Below are 15,592 nucleotides of genomic sequence, written 5' to 3'. Positions count from 1 at the left end.
TTTTCTCTCTCATGTAACTGGAGTGGTATTCTAGTAATAAGCAAGGGTTATATATAATCTTATAAAAAAATAAAAAATATCTTATTACTAAAATCTTAAATATATAAAATATAAAGTATATAAATTAATAAAATCATAAAACTAAACAAAATCTAATGAGAATATATGACATAATTAAGATTTTATTACCCCATATGCCCGAAGTAAAGAGAAGAATATATATTTTTTTTAAATGTAAATATATTTTTCAAAATAATAACAAATAACTTTACACATTAGAATGAGGGAAAGATGTCCCTGCCCAAACCAATGCAGGGCTTTTCCTCACCCATACCCACTTGGGCAGAGTAAGAAATTGACCCTATCTCTATCAAGTTGTATCAGATGAAGTTACATTATATTTCCATGCATGATACAACCAACCCATACCCAGCCCTATCTGGAGTTGGCCCCTCCCCTCACATGAGGCGGGCTGAAACTAGATGGCACTACAGGCAATGCTTATGCAAATCTGGAATAACCAGTAAAAACTTATTGTTCGGGAAGAGCACATTATTATAAGAAATAAATATTTCTAACAACTTTCATAAAAATCACTTGACAGAGTTCAAGACTACCTCTATCCTATCAATTTTGTGATTAAAATCCTTCCTTGAATTCAGTCATCACATCTTAGAAGGCTTTGGGAAGATGTCGGGAGTGAACTTCTGCGCTGCGCTCAAACTTCCCTTAATTTTCATTGCGCCCCTGCACATCAACAAAGCAAATTAATTGAAGTAAGACTTACTCTTAAAGAATTCAGAGGTCAGTCAGAATCCAGAAAATACTCCCACCGCAAGAAAGCAATCTGCGGGTTCATCTTCCCCATCGCAACAGAGATAAAGTCATCATCCTTGAAGGAAAACGTGCAATCAGCCTTCCCTTCGTAAGCACCTGAAATCCGCAAAAACCAAAAGCCCAAATTTTTATCAGACAAGACTTTCAAATTTCTCAAAATTCATCAAAATAGCCCCCCGCCCGCTCACCTTTCGTAACTTCTCCCTTCTTCAGATCAACTACGTAAATCTCCTCATCCACCCCAATTTTCTGCATCATAGAAACAAACAAGGGTTTGTCTCTTCCCTCCAACGAATTAAAGAAACATAAAAGCCAAAAAAAAAAAAAAAAAGCTCAATTACGAAAAATCATACAGACCTTGGGGGCGATGTTGATCTGATAAACGAGACCGATCTTCTTGGTGATCTTCTTACCGGCGTCGGTGGCGAGATGCAGCTTCATCTGCTCCAAGAGAGCATCGGACTTCAGCTGAGAAGAGGGAGCCATCTGCTAAAACGCGCCAGAGGGGGGTCAGGGCTGTGTCCTTCTGAATGCTGCGCGAAGGCTCCATGGTCATCCTTCCTTTATTAGCCGAAGCGGCGGATGCTCGAGGTGGGTGAGTTAACTGTCTTAGCACGATGGACGTCATAGCACGCAACCCAACGTGTTCTTCTATCAGTTTTTATGTTTTACCTCTTTTATGTCATTTTTTCTAACTGAGTCGGAGTGGGACCCATCTGTCCGGAAGAGATTATCCACCAACCGTCCACGGATTTTAAGTGGGCCCAGTTAATAAATGTTTACAATGTAAGAAAGAATAGTTAGAAAACTGAGTGCGTAATAACGGCCAGAAAAATTGGAAAAAATTAATATCAAGCACAAAATTAACCTAACGGGCTAAAATTAAAATTGAATATAGTTAATGAGAGGGAAGATCAAATACAAAAACCAAAAAACCAGGAAACGGTTATCCAATCAACCACTATCTCAAACATTGATCTGACCTTTGAGATTGAACATTGATCAACTGAAATAACCGTTAATCATGATCACACCAAATAATTTTTCCTATTGGATCACCCTCACCCCCCTAGATAGTCAAAATTTAACATTTAACATCTACCTCAATTTCATCAATTGGTTTATCGGAAGGAGCGGCTCTTAGAGCATTTAACTTGCGTTGACAAATTAATTAGATAAATTCAAGAACCATTTCCTCAGAACATGTAAGTATCTACGAATGTAACTGAAGACATTATATCAATTGCAGACCAGTAGAAAATCTAACAGGGCATTTTCTAACAGTTGAGCAGACTCGATGACATCTAGTACCCAAAGGTGGTTCTTTTCATCATCCTAAAGAATTCGTCAACATCAACTTCACCGTCTCCTGCACACATTTGAAAAATGTTTTCAGGAGCTTTTATACAGTATCAATCAAATAACAGAAAGATAAGAAAACAGAGTTAGGATCAGTCATCCAACTCTTTATTAGATAGCTTATTAAAGCCCCTGAATGCACCCTCCTGAATACCTTCGCATCATCTCATCCATTTAACCAATTTTATTTGTAATCACCCTCCCCCTTTTTAGTTATATTATACCCTTAAGTTATCTACTTGGAGTCTTTTTACTGAACTTTTGAACTCTTTTGCACGTCATATTACCACATTTATAAATAGTTCAAAAATACCAATTCAAAATTTTGAAGGCTGATTCCCTGTTGATCACTTTAAGTTAACATAAATTCACATTAGAAAACCCTGCTTTTGTCACCCATTTTAGTAAGTACAATTAAAAAATCAAATCACTAAATAAAAGCCAAATAGGAATCGCTTACCATTACGATCTGCCTCCTCAATCATCTCTCTGATTTCTGGTGCGGTAAGGCTCTCACCCAACTCCTTTGCTATTTGCTCAATGTCTGCAGCAGATATCTTACCCTGAATGCAGTATTGGATGTTAATACATGAAAGAAAAGGAAAAATAGTACAGAGAGCAAAGGGAAAGGAAGGTATCCAAAGTCACATTATTATCTTGGTCAATTAGACGAAAAGCTTTTGAGAGCTCTTCCTTCGTGTCCCTTTCTCCAATTTTGGCTGTCATCATGTGCACAAATTCATCAAAATCAATGGCTCCACTGCCATCCTTGTCTACATCTGCAATCATTTGATTGATTTGCTGCAACAATGCAAAAACTCCATGTCTTAGACAAAACATATGTACCAATAAAGGTTATAAGCTTTTTAGAACCAACAAGTGGAATCTCTACACCTCAAAACAATCTGTTGAAACCATTAGACATGCTCTATGGAGAACAAAAGATGGATGCGGCTTCCTTCTTGAAAGGAATTTTTTCTAGCTTTCCAACTGTTGTTTTCTCAAAGGTTACTTTACTATTTCCTCAAAAAATATCTAGCATTATAAAGCTTTTACATGCAGCAGTTCTACAAGCTCACAAAAAAGTAAAGAGGATATTGTAGGATTAGTCTTGAAAATCCAAGGTATTGCTACATATTTTAGCAGTCATGGGGCAAACCAAATGCAGGTTAACATGTCAATCCTAGTCCATCGAACTTGAGTGCAGAGACCTGCTACTCAATCAGACATTAGGAGCCAATAGCTAATGACATTTTTTTAACAAAAGAAATGGAAAAGGAAAAGAATCATTAGCTCTCAATAGCAATAATAGGAAAATGACCGATAATCGAAACGTACCTCTTCTGTCATTTCAAACCCCAAAGCTCTGCAATTACATAGTGAAAATATCAGTACAGGGTTATTTTGGTCATTTCACTCACCCTGATTATTATCTACTTAGCTCTACTAGATAGAAATTTTAGTTAAGATCTTATGTTCCAAACTTCACCTCATTCTGAATTGTATTTTATGTTTTATATACTTTTGGGTAACTAGGGGCGTTTTTGTTATTTTGTAAATCTTTCACTTGAGTCATTAATCAAAGAGGGGAGCTCATGCTTTTTTAGCACAGAACTCCAACGCAGCCCCCTTGTCTCTTTTCTCTATTTTTCTCTCTCAAATCTCTTCTATTCTCTTAATCTTCATGGTATCAGAGCGTTAGATGATCATCTTGGGAATCATGGTATCAGATCTTCTATTTATCTGAGTTCTCTTTTCAATCCCTTCGGACACTAATCAAGAAATTTTTGGACTGGTAAATTCAAAATCAATTTGTTTTCTTTTCTTCCTGCCCTAAACTCCTTGGTCATGGCTTGTTCTACTATTGAGTAATGCTTGATTCAGGAGCCTTCACTGATATGTCAGATATGTCTTCCTTGTTTCAGTCTATTCATCCATCTCATTCATATCGTCATGTTACTTTAGCTGATGGGTCCACCTCACCTATTCAAGGGGAAGGCATTATACTTACCACCCCAGCAGATGTCCCTCAATTATGCTATTTTTATCCCAAACTTTCCTATTAACCTTTTATCTATGAGTCATATTACTAAGTATTTAAATTGTTCAGTCACCTTTTCTCCTACTTCTTGTGTTTTTCAGGACTAGTAGACGAACAGAGGATTGGGACAGATATGAAAAGGAGAGCATCTATCTATTGGATGATGTTTGTGTTCCCAAGGCCGTGGCTCTCACTACTGCATACTCTTCATACTTATGACACCTTCACTTGGGGCATCTCTCTCCAGTTAAACTGCTCAATCTTTTCCGTCTTTACAACCTAATATGTCTTTTGATTGTAAATCCTATCAATTGGGGAACCATCGTCGAGCTAGTCTTCCTGTTATTACTAATCGTAATTTCCGTTTGTTTGAACTAGTTCATTCTGATGTATGGGGTTTAAGTTGGGTCCCTAGTCCATTTGGCTTTAAATACTTGTTCCTTTTATAGATGACTATAGTCGAGTCACTTGGGAGTATCTCCTACAAGAGAAATTTGAAGTATTTGATGTATTTCTGAATTTCTTTAATAAAATAAAGAATCAGTTTGATGCCCATGTTCACATTTTTTGTACTAATAATAGATTTGTTATGTTGGTCCAAGGCCCATCCCAAAATGACTAGCCACCTTAGGATGCCTCTTTCCCAACTAATAAACTCAAGATCTTTGTACTCACTAATCCATGTGGGATTATTCCTTAACACTCCCCCTCACGTGTAGACCCTCTCTTTGTGGCTCTACAAATGGATAATTTAAAAGTAGGCAGTTTAGGTGTAGGCCCTCTTTTGTGGTTTTACAAGTGGATAGTTTAGGTGTAGACCATCTTTTGTGGCTCTACAAGTAGATAGTTTAGGTGCAGGCCCACATATGAGTATCTGCTCTGATACCATGTTAAGTTGGGTCCAAGGCCATCCCAAAATGACTAGCCACCTTAGGAAGCCTCTTTCCCAACTAATAAACTCAAGATCTTTGTACTCACTAATCCATGTGGGACTATTCCTTAACAAGATTAGATTATCTCAATCATAAATTTTCATCTTTCTATGTTTCGCATGGTATGGCTCATTAGACATCTTGTATATGTGCCCCCAACAAAATGGGGTAGCAGAACGAAAAAACAAACATATTCTAGAAGTTACTCGCACCTTAATGTTTCACAAGAATGTCCTAAAGTCGCTTTGGAGTAATGTTGTAATGACTTCATGTTACTTAATCAATTGCATGCCATCCTCTATTTTGTGTGGTCAAGTTTCCTTACATGTTTTAGAACCTCGATGTAAGTTGTTTGATGTGGTGACTCGTGTTTTTGGTTGCTCATGTTTTGTGCATGTGTTTGGTAGTTCTTTAAATAAGTTGTCTCCTCGATCTGTTAAATACATTTTTCTGGGATATTCGCGTAGTTATAAATGTTATGATCCCATTTGAAGGAAAACATATATGTCAACTGATATTACATTTTTTTAGCACACTCCCTATTTTCCATCTAGTATCGAGTCTCCATCCTTTCTTGGTCCTTCTATGGAGAGTCTCGTTCCCGTCACTGTTTTGGATGCTCCAAGTGCAAGTCCATCTCCTCCTCTACAGGTTTATAGTAGACGTCATCACTATGAATTGCCATCATTTGTGCAACTAGCAGCTCCTACAGCTGAGTCTCATCCTACCGTCCAGTCATCTGCCTCTTTTGCCTATTGGTTCAGTCCCTTCTGATTTGGATTTACCCATCCCAGAAAAGTAAACGCTCATGTACTTTTCATCCCATCTCACAATATGTTTCCCTTGATTTCCTATCATCGTCCAAGATGGTTTGGCTTTCCCTAAATGGAAACAAACTATAGAAGATATGAGTGCCTTAATATCAAGGGGGACATGGAGTCTCTGTGATCCACCTCCAGGAGCAACTATTGTGGGGTGTAGTTGGGTGTATACCATTAAGTATAATGTTGATAGATCTATTGAACAATATAAAGCAAGATTGGTGGCAAAGGAGTATACACAAACCGTTGGAGTGGATGTCTTTGAGACATTCTCACCTGTGGTAAGACTTACATCAGTACGTATTTTGATTTTTGTGACAATTAATAAAGGGTGACCACTTTTTCAGCTTGATGTGAAAAATGCGTTTTTGTATGGCGACTTGAAACAAAAAGTCTTTAAGGAGTAACCTCCTGGGTATATTGCTCAAAGGGAGACCAAGAAGATATGCAGGTTAAAGAAGACTATCTACAGACTTGACCAAAGTTCAAGAGCTTGGTTCGAAAAGTTTACTAATGTTGTGATGTAGTTTACAGAAGTCATTGTGGTCATTCTATGTTTCTACTCAAAAGAAATACGGGTGTAATTGTCTTATTAGTATATGTTGATGACATTATACTGTTTAGGGATGATCTTGAAGGAATTAACCAAATTAAGAAGCATTTGGCCACCCAATTTCAAACCAAAAATTTAGGTTACCTAAAGTACTTCCTTGGTATTGAAGTTGCTCGCAATAAACAAGGTATGGTACTCTCCGAAAGTAAGTACATTTTGGATATGCTACAGGTATATTACATTTTGCATATGTTACAGAGATATAGCCTCTTGGGTGCAAAACTAGTAGAGGTTCCCACGAAAATCAAGAATGTACTTACAGACAGTACACAGTATAGATGCCTAGTAGGTAAGTTGATTTATGCTACAGTTACTAGGCCCATTATATCCTTTGCTATGGGTATTATGAGTCGGTTTATGGAAAATCCAAGGAAGGTACAGTTGGAAGTTGCTTAGAAAATTTTAAAGTACTTGAAGGGTGCCCCTGGAAAGGGTCTATTGTACACTCAGAATAACGAGATTGATGTAATGGGTTATTTTTATGCTGACTATGTAGGAAGTAAGATGGATTGGAGATTCACTTCTGGCTATTGTTGCTTTGTTGGGGGTAACTTAATAATTGGAGAAGTAAAAAACAAACGGTGGTTGCTAGATCTAATGCAGAAACGGAGTATAAGGCTATGGCCCATACAGTTAGTGAGCATATGTGGATCAAGTTTGTTCTTCTTGAGTTTGGCTTCCAGCATCCAGAACCTATGATGATGAAATGTGACAATCAAACAGCTATCTTCATTGCAAACAATCCAATGTTCTATGAGTGAACTAAATACATAGAAGTGGATTGTCACTTCATCAGATATGCAGTCTGCAAAGGAAAGTAATTACTCCATATATGAGGTCATCAAACCAACTTGGAGATGTGTTCATGAAACCTCTAGGGAGACGTGAACATTTAATATTTTGTGACAAGCTGGGACTACTTGATATTTACGCTCCAACTTGAGGAAAAGTGTAGAAATATTAGTACATAGGTATTTTGGCCATTTCACTCATCTTGATTATTCTCTACTTAGTTCTGTTAGATAGATCTCTTAGTTAAGATCTTATATTCCAAATTTCATTTCATTCTGAATTGTATTTTTTTTTTATAGACTTTTGTGAACTAGGAGCATTTTTGTCATTTTATAAATATTTCACTCAAGTCATTAATTAAAGAGGGGACCTCGTGCTTTTTTAGCACAGAACTCCAATGCAGCATTGCTGCTTTTCCTCTTCGCTCTTTTCTCTATTTTTCTCTCTTATTTCTCTCTCATATCTCTTCTATTCTCTTAATCTTCACATAACTCTATCATTCATATTTGGATGGACCATCTAAAAGGATTAACATAAAAGAAAGAAGTATTCAGCCTTGTAGTACCTCATGGCAACATTCAGCTCTTTGGCATCAATTGTGCCTGGATAAAATAGATTACTTGCTCTCATTAATATCGCATATCAAAACACGTAACAAAATAAGTACAGTAACTAGAAATATAAATAACATACCAGAACCATCTGTATCAAAGAGTTCAAATGCTTCCTTAATCTCTTGTCTCTTCTGTTGGGTTAAACCATGATGGCGACCCCTTGGCTTCTCTCTTTTAGATGCTCCTCGAGGAAGGCTTGCCTATCACAGTACAGGTGATTGCAGAACATCATACATGGCTTCTTCAATACAACTCTTAAGAAATAAATCTAAAAGTCCTGGACCTTTCTCTCCCAAGAACAAACTTAACTTTCATAACATATATGTCTCTAAGTCATAGCTGTATTTGATTCATTTCTTCCTTAAATAAAATTCCAACCATTTTTTACTTCAAAGTTAAGGGAGTATTAACGCAATCTCAGTTACTTCAATGACAAAGCAGCATTTTGATTACAGAATCAGACCATGTGCTGTGTTTTCAAGCGCTTACAAATGATGAAGTTTACACAATTATTTCTTGATTTTCAGTTATGTGACTCTTATCTTCTTCTTTTTTTCAATGAAATGTGACTCTTATCTTTTACCAACCAGAAGTAATAGAGGTATTAATTTTTATTATTATTATTTTTTAACGGTTAAATAATAGAGGTATTAAACACATGGATTTGATTAGTGTCTCCAGTAAAAATTATTTCAAGGGTCTTAGAAGCTACTGTTCCCAAATCTGCCAGGTATTTCTTAATCTAACCACTGCAGGGGCCCCGTCAATAGATAAATTTTTTTCCCTCTGCATGTTCAAAGAAGTCTGCAGAGCTCTTCTGCACAGGATTACATGACTTGGACCAGGACCCAACTCAGCCCTGATGAATCCCAGGCTGAATCACCCAGAAGTCTGCAAAGGTCTTTCACGCAGGATTACATGATTTGGACTTGGGACCAACTCGGACCCAATGAATTCTTGGCCAAGTTACCTGAGTCCAAAAGTTAGACTCGAAGCAAGTCCAACCCATCTTCTACCAAATCAGAGTTGAGTCACTGGTCAACTCAGCGAGTTGTAAATATTCTTCACATTGAATATTTTCTTATGAATTGCACTTGGACTTCTCTCTAGTCTAATGAAGCTGCACTTTTTTTTTTTGGAATGGCAATTAACACTCACATTCAAAAGGTGTTTTCTTTTTGGCTTACTTCTGACTGATTTTGATGTTGGCCAGTTTAGTTATAGAAGACTTTTTAGTCTAGAAATCATGAAAGAGGAAAAAGCATGTCCAACAAAGACAGTACAACAAGGTGACCAATGTTATAAGCATATTAAGCCGAACCTGTTCTAGGGCAAGACTCATAATAAAAGGGCGAATTTGTGGGAGTAGTAATTAGTTGACTCATTTATGTTTTTTCTCTCATTGACAAATACATCCATACTGAGCTGCTCAAATTTTTCAGTTGATTTCCTTTTTTTAATGTTGATTATACATGCATATACCCCACAGTATCACTAGTGACACTTGAACCCAAGACCTCACATTAGAAAACCAACATGTGACCATTGAGCCAAAGGCCCAAGTCACAAAGGTAGAAATAGCAAACTTTTGCTTGCATTTTTAATAACATTAAAACCATAGATGTTGTCAATAGACTTGGAGCAGGGATGGAGATAACCAACTAGCAGGTCCCTTCACAAAGAATAAAATTTCCACGTATTTCCTTTCAAAAAAAAGTATTTTTAACTAAATATAATGATAGGCAACTAAAATATTTAAGGGCACTTATATGGCACTTCTACAAGGTTATAAACTGTGAAAACTTCTCTTGAGCTATCTGAGAAATTAAGGACACTAAAGGCTAAAGTTTCAAAAAGTCTTTGTAATTAAATGGCCACTAAGAGATACCAAACCAACAGATTCAAGAGAAACAGATGCTTTCTTCACTGTAAATGCATTAAATCAAAACCAGCTTATCTAAAAGCATCAACAAGTCAGGAAGAAAAAGTTCCCCTAAGGCAGTGTCAATGTGTTTGGAATTTTTATACTGGAAGAGTTTCACTGGAATTCTGTTGTTGGTATATAAGACTCTAGAATAAATATTTCTAGAATATAGTATTCTAGAATTAGACTACTGACATTCAACACTTAATGCACTGGATTTGTTACATTATTGACATCAATAGTAGATTAAAATGAGTTACATCATAATTATTATGTGATAATATTGTTCTGTAATTAATTATTTCTTGTTAATAAAAAGTTATTTATTTTTTTATGAAAGTGCGTATATTTATAACAAGAGGGGAAAATACAAACCTAGCTTTGGGGGCCTAACTCTACAACAAAGTGTTGAAGAGACACCCAACTTAGCCTGAGAGTCTGCTAGGTGATTAGCAGAGCGAGGAATGTGGTTGCATATAGAGTTTAAACCAGAATGTAAATTACAATTTTCAAATTAATAAAAAATTATTAATATTCAAACTTATTAAAAGATATATTACTATTTAAATAAATTATAATTAGATCATGTATATAATAACTATCAATAAGTTAGTTAAAATGATACTATAATTATGAATTAAAATTACTAAATAAATATTTAATTTTTAATATAAAATAAAATTTAGAATATTATATTAAGCTATATATTAAAATATGATTTATATCTTTTATGTTTTTAAAACAAATAATTATTAGTGTATACATTTTATATTTTTGAAAAAATGGAGGAGGATGGCAAGTGCCCTCCTTCTCAGTTGGGGAGGAGGGTGGCTTCCCTCCTCACTCAGTCAGAAGAAGCACGGCCGCCCTCCTCCATGCTCAATCTGGAGGAGTACTGTCGTCCTCCTCCACTCTTAATAATCTTAATAAAATCTAGCAATTTAAAAAAAAAAATCTGGAGTACTGTCTTCCTCCTCCACTCCCAGTCAGAAGCAGGACAGACGCCCTCTTGAATGCTTTGTCAAGAGGAGGGGGCCCACCCTTCTAGGAAAGAAGTGGAAAGGAGGACAGGGGCCTGCCTCTTCCATCCCTCTCTCTATCTACTTAATAAATTTATTAGCTTTAAAAAGTAACATAAAATAAATAACTCGTCAAAGTTAAAAAGAAGATGTCCAACTTAGATTTGACTGCCAAAAGTTCAAAAAATTGCACTTGCTTCTTCATTCATTCTTCTCACACTAGTTGCAACATCCAATGAAAATTTTTGACAATTCCAATATAGCCTCCATGGACCTTTTTTTTTCTTTTTTCACAATACCTACCAATCAAACCTTTAATAAACTACCATATTCAATCATAGCTTCTTCCTCTTCTCCCGTTAAGTCTCTATAATGTGGAAAGGTGGAAGTTGCTTCGATAGTTAACTTCCCTGACATGAAACCAAATTGATTGTCTGTGTCTAGCTCTGTTGATCCTTTCATTTTTCATGGTCTGACTCATTAGCTTAAAGCTGATAAAGGTTTCATCTTCGGATGTCTCATTTGGTCCTCCCGTTCTACTTAAGTTGAATAAACCGAAGACGAAAAGGGAGTTCTACTCTAGATATTGCATCCACACACATAAGCATACTCACATATGTATCAATCAAAATTCAAAGAACATAGAAGCTCAAGCACATAACAAGCAAGCAAGCATAAAGTCCACATTTATGATGGACTTCGACGGACTGCAACCTTCGCAAAATGTGATCTCACACACTTTTTTTTAATCTCACACTATATTTAATTATTTTTTTTAAAAGAAGAAGCGAGCCTATTTTTTTTTATCTTTCGATAAGAAAAAAAGGTCCCTGGTTCTCTTTCTCTTTCGGTGTTAGTTTTTCCTTATTTCCATCAAATGCAATCTCTGATAGCAGAAACAACTGAATCAACCGGCAGCTAAAGAAATCTAAATTCAACTCCATGTAATTCCCTTAAAAGTAGATAACTCGATCCCTCAATTAAGGCGAACAGATCCAGTCATACAATTTAAAGCAAAATCGGTTTCGGAAAACCCGTGTGATTTCAAAGAGAAAATAAGCTATAAGATGATTGAAAACAAAAGAGTAATCATAAGAAATGATCTAAAAGTTGAAATTTTACCATTTTGATCTTCGTATGGTCTTCGGCAAGGAACTCACTTCGAAAACGTAAAGCGGAAGTTTACGCGGTTCTGGCGTTTTGGCCCTTGGCCTGCTTAAGTAGATCCCCTCAGATTTAACCACTCCGCGGACCTTGGCATACTCCGTCGCCAGACCGGCCCAGACCCATGGTTTCAGATCAACAGCCTTACCTAGGGAGGCGGCTGGATCCGAGTAGACACTTCCATGCACGGATCTGACTTCCTCTTCTAATGATAATATTTAAAATACTTTCAAACTTTTAGAGATTTAATTTCTTATTGATGTAACCCTTATGCATATAATATGTTCACTCAATTGAAAAAATATTTTTTATTTAAAAAATAATAATTTGATATTAATTAAATGTGTTAAGAAGATTTTATTATTAAAAAATTTACATTTCTTAACACATAATTATTTAATCATTTATATGTAAAATTATTAAAATATTATTATATTTAGTTACACAAATGGGTTAGTTTAATAAAGTGAATTAATTATATTTCAAAGTTATGTTAAAATTGATACATTCAAATAATGTAATGTTATAGTTTGAATAAATAATATGTCTATCTTATTGTAATTTATTATATTCATTATTAAAATAATAATTAAGCATTTATTATTAAATATAGTTCTTTGTTATTATTGAATCTTATTGAATCTTCTAAAAATAATTAAAATTTTATTATTATTTGAATAATAAAATTATATTGTAGCATAATAGAACCATTTATTTTAAAATATTTAAAATTATATAAAATTTAAATTTAAAATTTATAAAGTTTTATTATGTGTTAAACGAGTGTCTCAATTAATGAAAATATATTTTACTTTAATCTAATTTATTATATTATCTTTATTTATTTTTATAAGATTGTCACTAATTACTATATTAATATTTAGCATATTACTGAAATTTTTATAATACAAAAAATAATTAATGAAAATATATTTTACTTTAATATAATTTATTATATTATCTGTATTTATTTTTATAAGATTGTCGCTAACTACTATATTAATATTTAGCATATTACTGAATTTTCTATAATACATGTTAAAACCAATTCTTATTTAAGTCATTTAATTTTTTAATCATATAATAATTTTTTAGTCTCCTTCCATAAAGCTCTCTTCACTCATGAAACCCTGTATTGCCTCTCTTTGTATGAGTTTTTTTGTGTTTACCTGACTATTAAAGTTGCACATGGTGGCAATGAGAGATGGGTGTCAAAATAAGATGATACGAAGGAGAAAATGTTTGTCAAAGCAATGTAGTGATTAGATTTCAACTTTGTCTGAAGGATGCTCAGGGTTTGGGAGTATTGATCTGGCAATTAGCTGTATGATGTTGTTTTTACTTGCACTAGAGGATCTAAAACCTACTTTTATTTATGTTGATATAGGTGGAATATTGTGCTCCAAATGTATTTTTTTGTCAAATTTGAGAAAACGAAATAGCTCTGTCAGTTATATTCAAGCCTGGCAAGAAAAGAAGCTCATAAGTTGCAGTGTATTCTCTGTCTGGGTAATATATTTCTTTTTGTATGCGAGCATTTTGCTTTCTAATGAATTTCCTTGCAAATTTTAAAACTCTGAGCATCCAATATTTGGCTACTAGAGTTGAAAATAATACTTCAATTTCAGTCATATTTTCTCATTTACATCATCGGCTTAAATAGCCGTTTTACAAAATATACATGGAAGAACTATGAGTGATTAACGGGATTATACAATTACCAGATTTAAAGAATATTTACATGATTTATCCTTAAGTAAAGAAATCTCAAAGTAAATCTTAACACTCCCCCTCAAGTTAGTGGATAGATATCACTCATACCTAACTTGTCAAGACAATTGTTAAAAACTCGGTAAGACACTGCCTGGTTAGCACATCGGCAAGCTAATCCTCATATCGAACATGAGGGACTTCAATGATTCTTGCTTCTAACTTTTCTTTAATAAAATGTATATCAACTTCAACATGTTTAGGCTAGACTGGGTTGTAGGCAATATCACATGCTACCTTACTATCACAGTATAATTTCATAAGACTTGTCTGCTCAATATGTAGTTCTTGTATCAAAATTTTTATCCATAATAATTCACATATTGCCTTGGCCATTCCCTTGTATTCGGCTTCAGCTGACGATCTAGCCACCACCTCTTGTTTCTTACTTCTCCAAGTGACCAAATTTCCACCTACAAATGTAAAGTATCCAGATGTAAACCGTCGATCCTCTATTGACCCAGCCCAATCAACATCAGTATAAACTTCAGTTTTCAAGTCCCCTCCCTTTTTAAATAAAATTCCTTTCCCTGGAGATGATTTCAAGTAGCGTAGGATACGGTTGACGGCAATCAAATGTTCTTCACTTGGAAAGTGTATAAATTGACTAACCATACTTAGTACATAAGCTAAGTCTGGTCTGGTATGTGCAAGATACATTAACCTCCCAACTAGCATCTGATAATGTTCCTTGTTAACAGAGACTTGATCTGAATGTGTTCCCAGTTTCAAATTTTCTTCCATAGGAGTACTGACTGGACTACATGTTGTCATACCAGTTTCCTTCAATACATCCAAAACATATTTTCGTTGAGATAAAAAAAATCCCTCCTTAGATCTTGACACTTCAATACGAAAAAAATATTTTAAGTAGCCTAGATCTTTCATTTCAAACTCTCTAGCAAGATGACTTTGCAATGCTTTCTTTTCTTCTGTATCATTCCTAGTTACTATCATATCATCAACATACACAATAAGAGTTGTGATGACCTCCTTGTTATATTTCAGGAACACGGTATGATCTGAGTTACTTTACTTATATCTGATAGATTTCATAAAATTTGTGAACCTTCCAAACTACGCCTTCGGGGACTGCTTCAAACCATGTAGGGATTTCCTCAGTTTACATGTTTGCATCCTTTGTTTTGCATAATACATCCAGGAGGTAATTCTATATATACTTCTTCTTGGAGATTTTCGTGAAAAAATACATTTTTAACATCAAACTGATATAAGGGTCAGTCAAAATTCACAACTAGAGATAGTAGAATCCGAACAATATTGATTTTGGCCACTGGTGCGAATGTCTCCATATAATCAATTCCATAGGTTTGAGTATATCCTTTGGCAACAAGCCTTGATTTGAAACTTTCAATGGTGCCATAAGCTTTATATTTAATGGTAAATACCCACTGCATCCGACTGGTGTCTTTCCTATAGGTAGGTCAACCACTTCCCATATTGAATTCTTTTGGAGGGATCTCATTTCTTTGTTCATGACTTCTTTCCACTTAGAATCTTTCAAGGCTTCCTGCACACTATTAGGAATAGATATAGCAGATAATTGATTCACAAATACTTCATTTGCCTTTGACAATCTATGATAAGACACAAAATTATGCATGAGATACTGAGATTTAGAGGTGAGAAAAAGTTCATAATTGACTCTTGGTTTTCCTCTTGTGGTCCGATGAGGTAACACTCTT

At 34.9% G+C, this 15,592-nt stretch overlaps 2 protein-coding genes across 2 annotated transcripts; both read right to left on the bottom strand.

Annotated features, from left to right (window-relative positions):
- Window positions 1–501: 501 nt before the first annotated feature.
- Window positions 502–1,381, bottom strand: LOC137937614 (sterol carrier protein 2). The gene is made up of 4 exons (XM_068782714.1): window positions 1,195–1,381; window positions 1,026–1,086; window positions 834–933; window positions 502–747 (listed from the first exon to the last, which is right to left on the bottom strand). The coding sequence occupies exons 1-4, from the start codon at window positions 1,321–1,323 to the stop codon at window positions 666–668; spliced, it is 372 nt and encodes a 123-aa protein (XP_068638815.1). The 5' UTR covers window positions 1,324–1,381; the 3' UTR covers window positions 502–665.
- A 596-nt stretch (window positions 1,382–1,977) lies between these two features.
- LOC137936388 (caltractin-like) lies at window positions 1,978–12,151 on the bottom strand. The gene is made up of 7 exons (XM_068781010.1): window positions 12,075–12,151; window positions 8,089–8,209; window positions 7,961–7,997; window positions 3,535–3,562; window positions 2,845–2,997; window positions 2,657–2,759; window positions 1,978–2,206 (listed from the first exon to the last, which is right to left on the bottom strand). Exons 1-7 carry the CDS (start codon window positions 12,075–12,077, stop codon window positions 2,142–2,144), a joined length of 510 nt encoding a protein of 169 aa, XP_068637111.1. The 5' UTR covers window positions 12,078–12,151; the 3' UTR covers window positions 1,978–2,141.
- Between the last annotated feature and the right edge of the window lie 3,441 nt (window positions 12,152–15,592).

This window comes from Aristolochia californica, unplaced genomic scaffold (genome assembly GCF_029961685.1).
Source record: "Aristolochia californica isolate CCGP_79_NKW_82.1479 unplaced genomic scaffold, dmAriCali1.0.hap1 SCAF_7, whole genome shotgun sequence".
In the NCBI taxonomy this organism is placed as follows: Eukaryota; Viridiplantae; Streptophyta; class Magnoliopsida; order Piperales; family Aristolochiaceae; genus Aristolochia; species Aristolochia californica.
The sequence above is the reverse complement of the archived record's forward strand: the minus strand, read 5'-3'. Positions and strand labels throughout refer to the sequence as shown.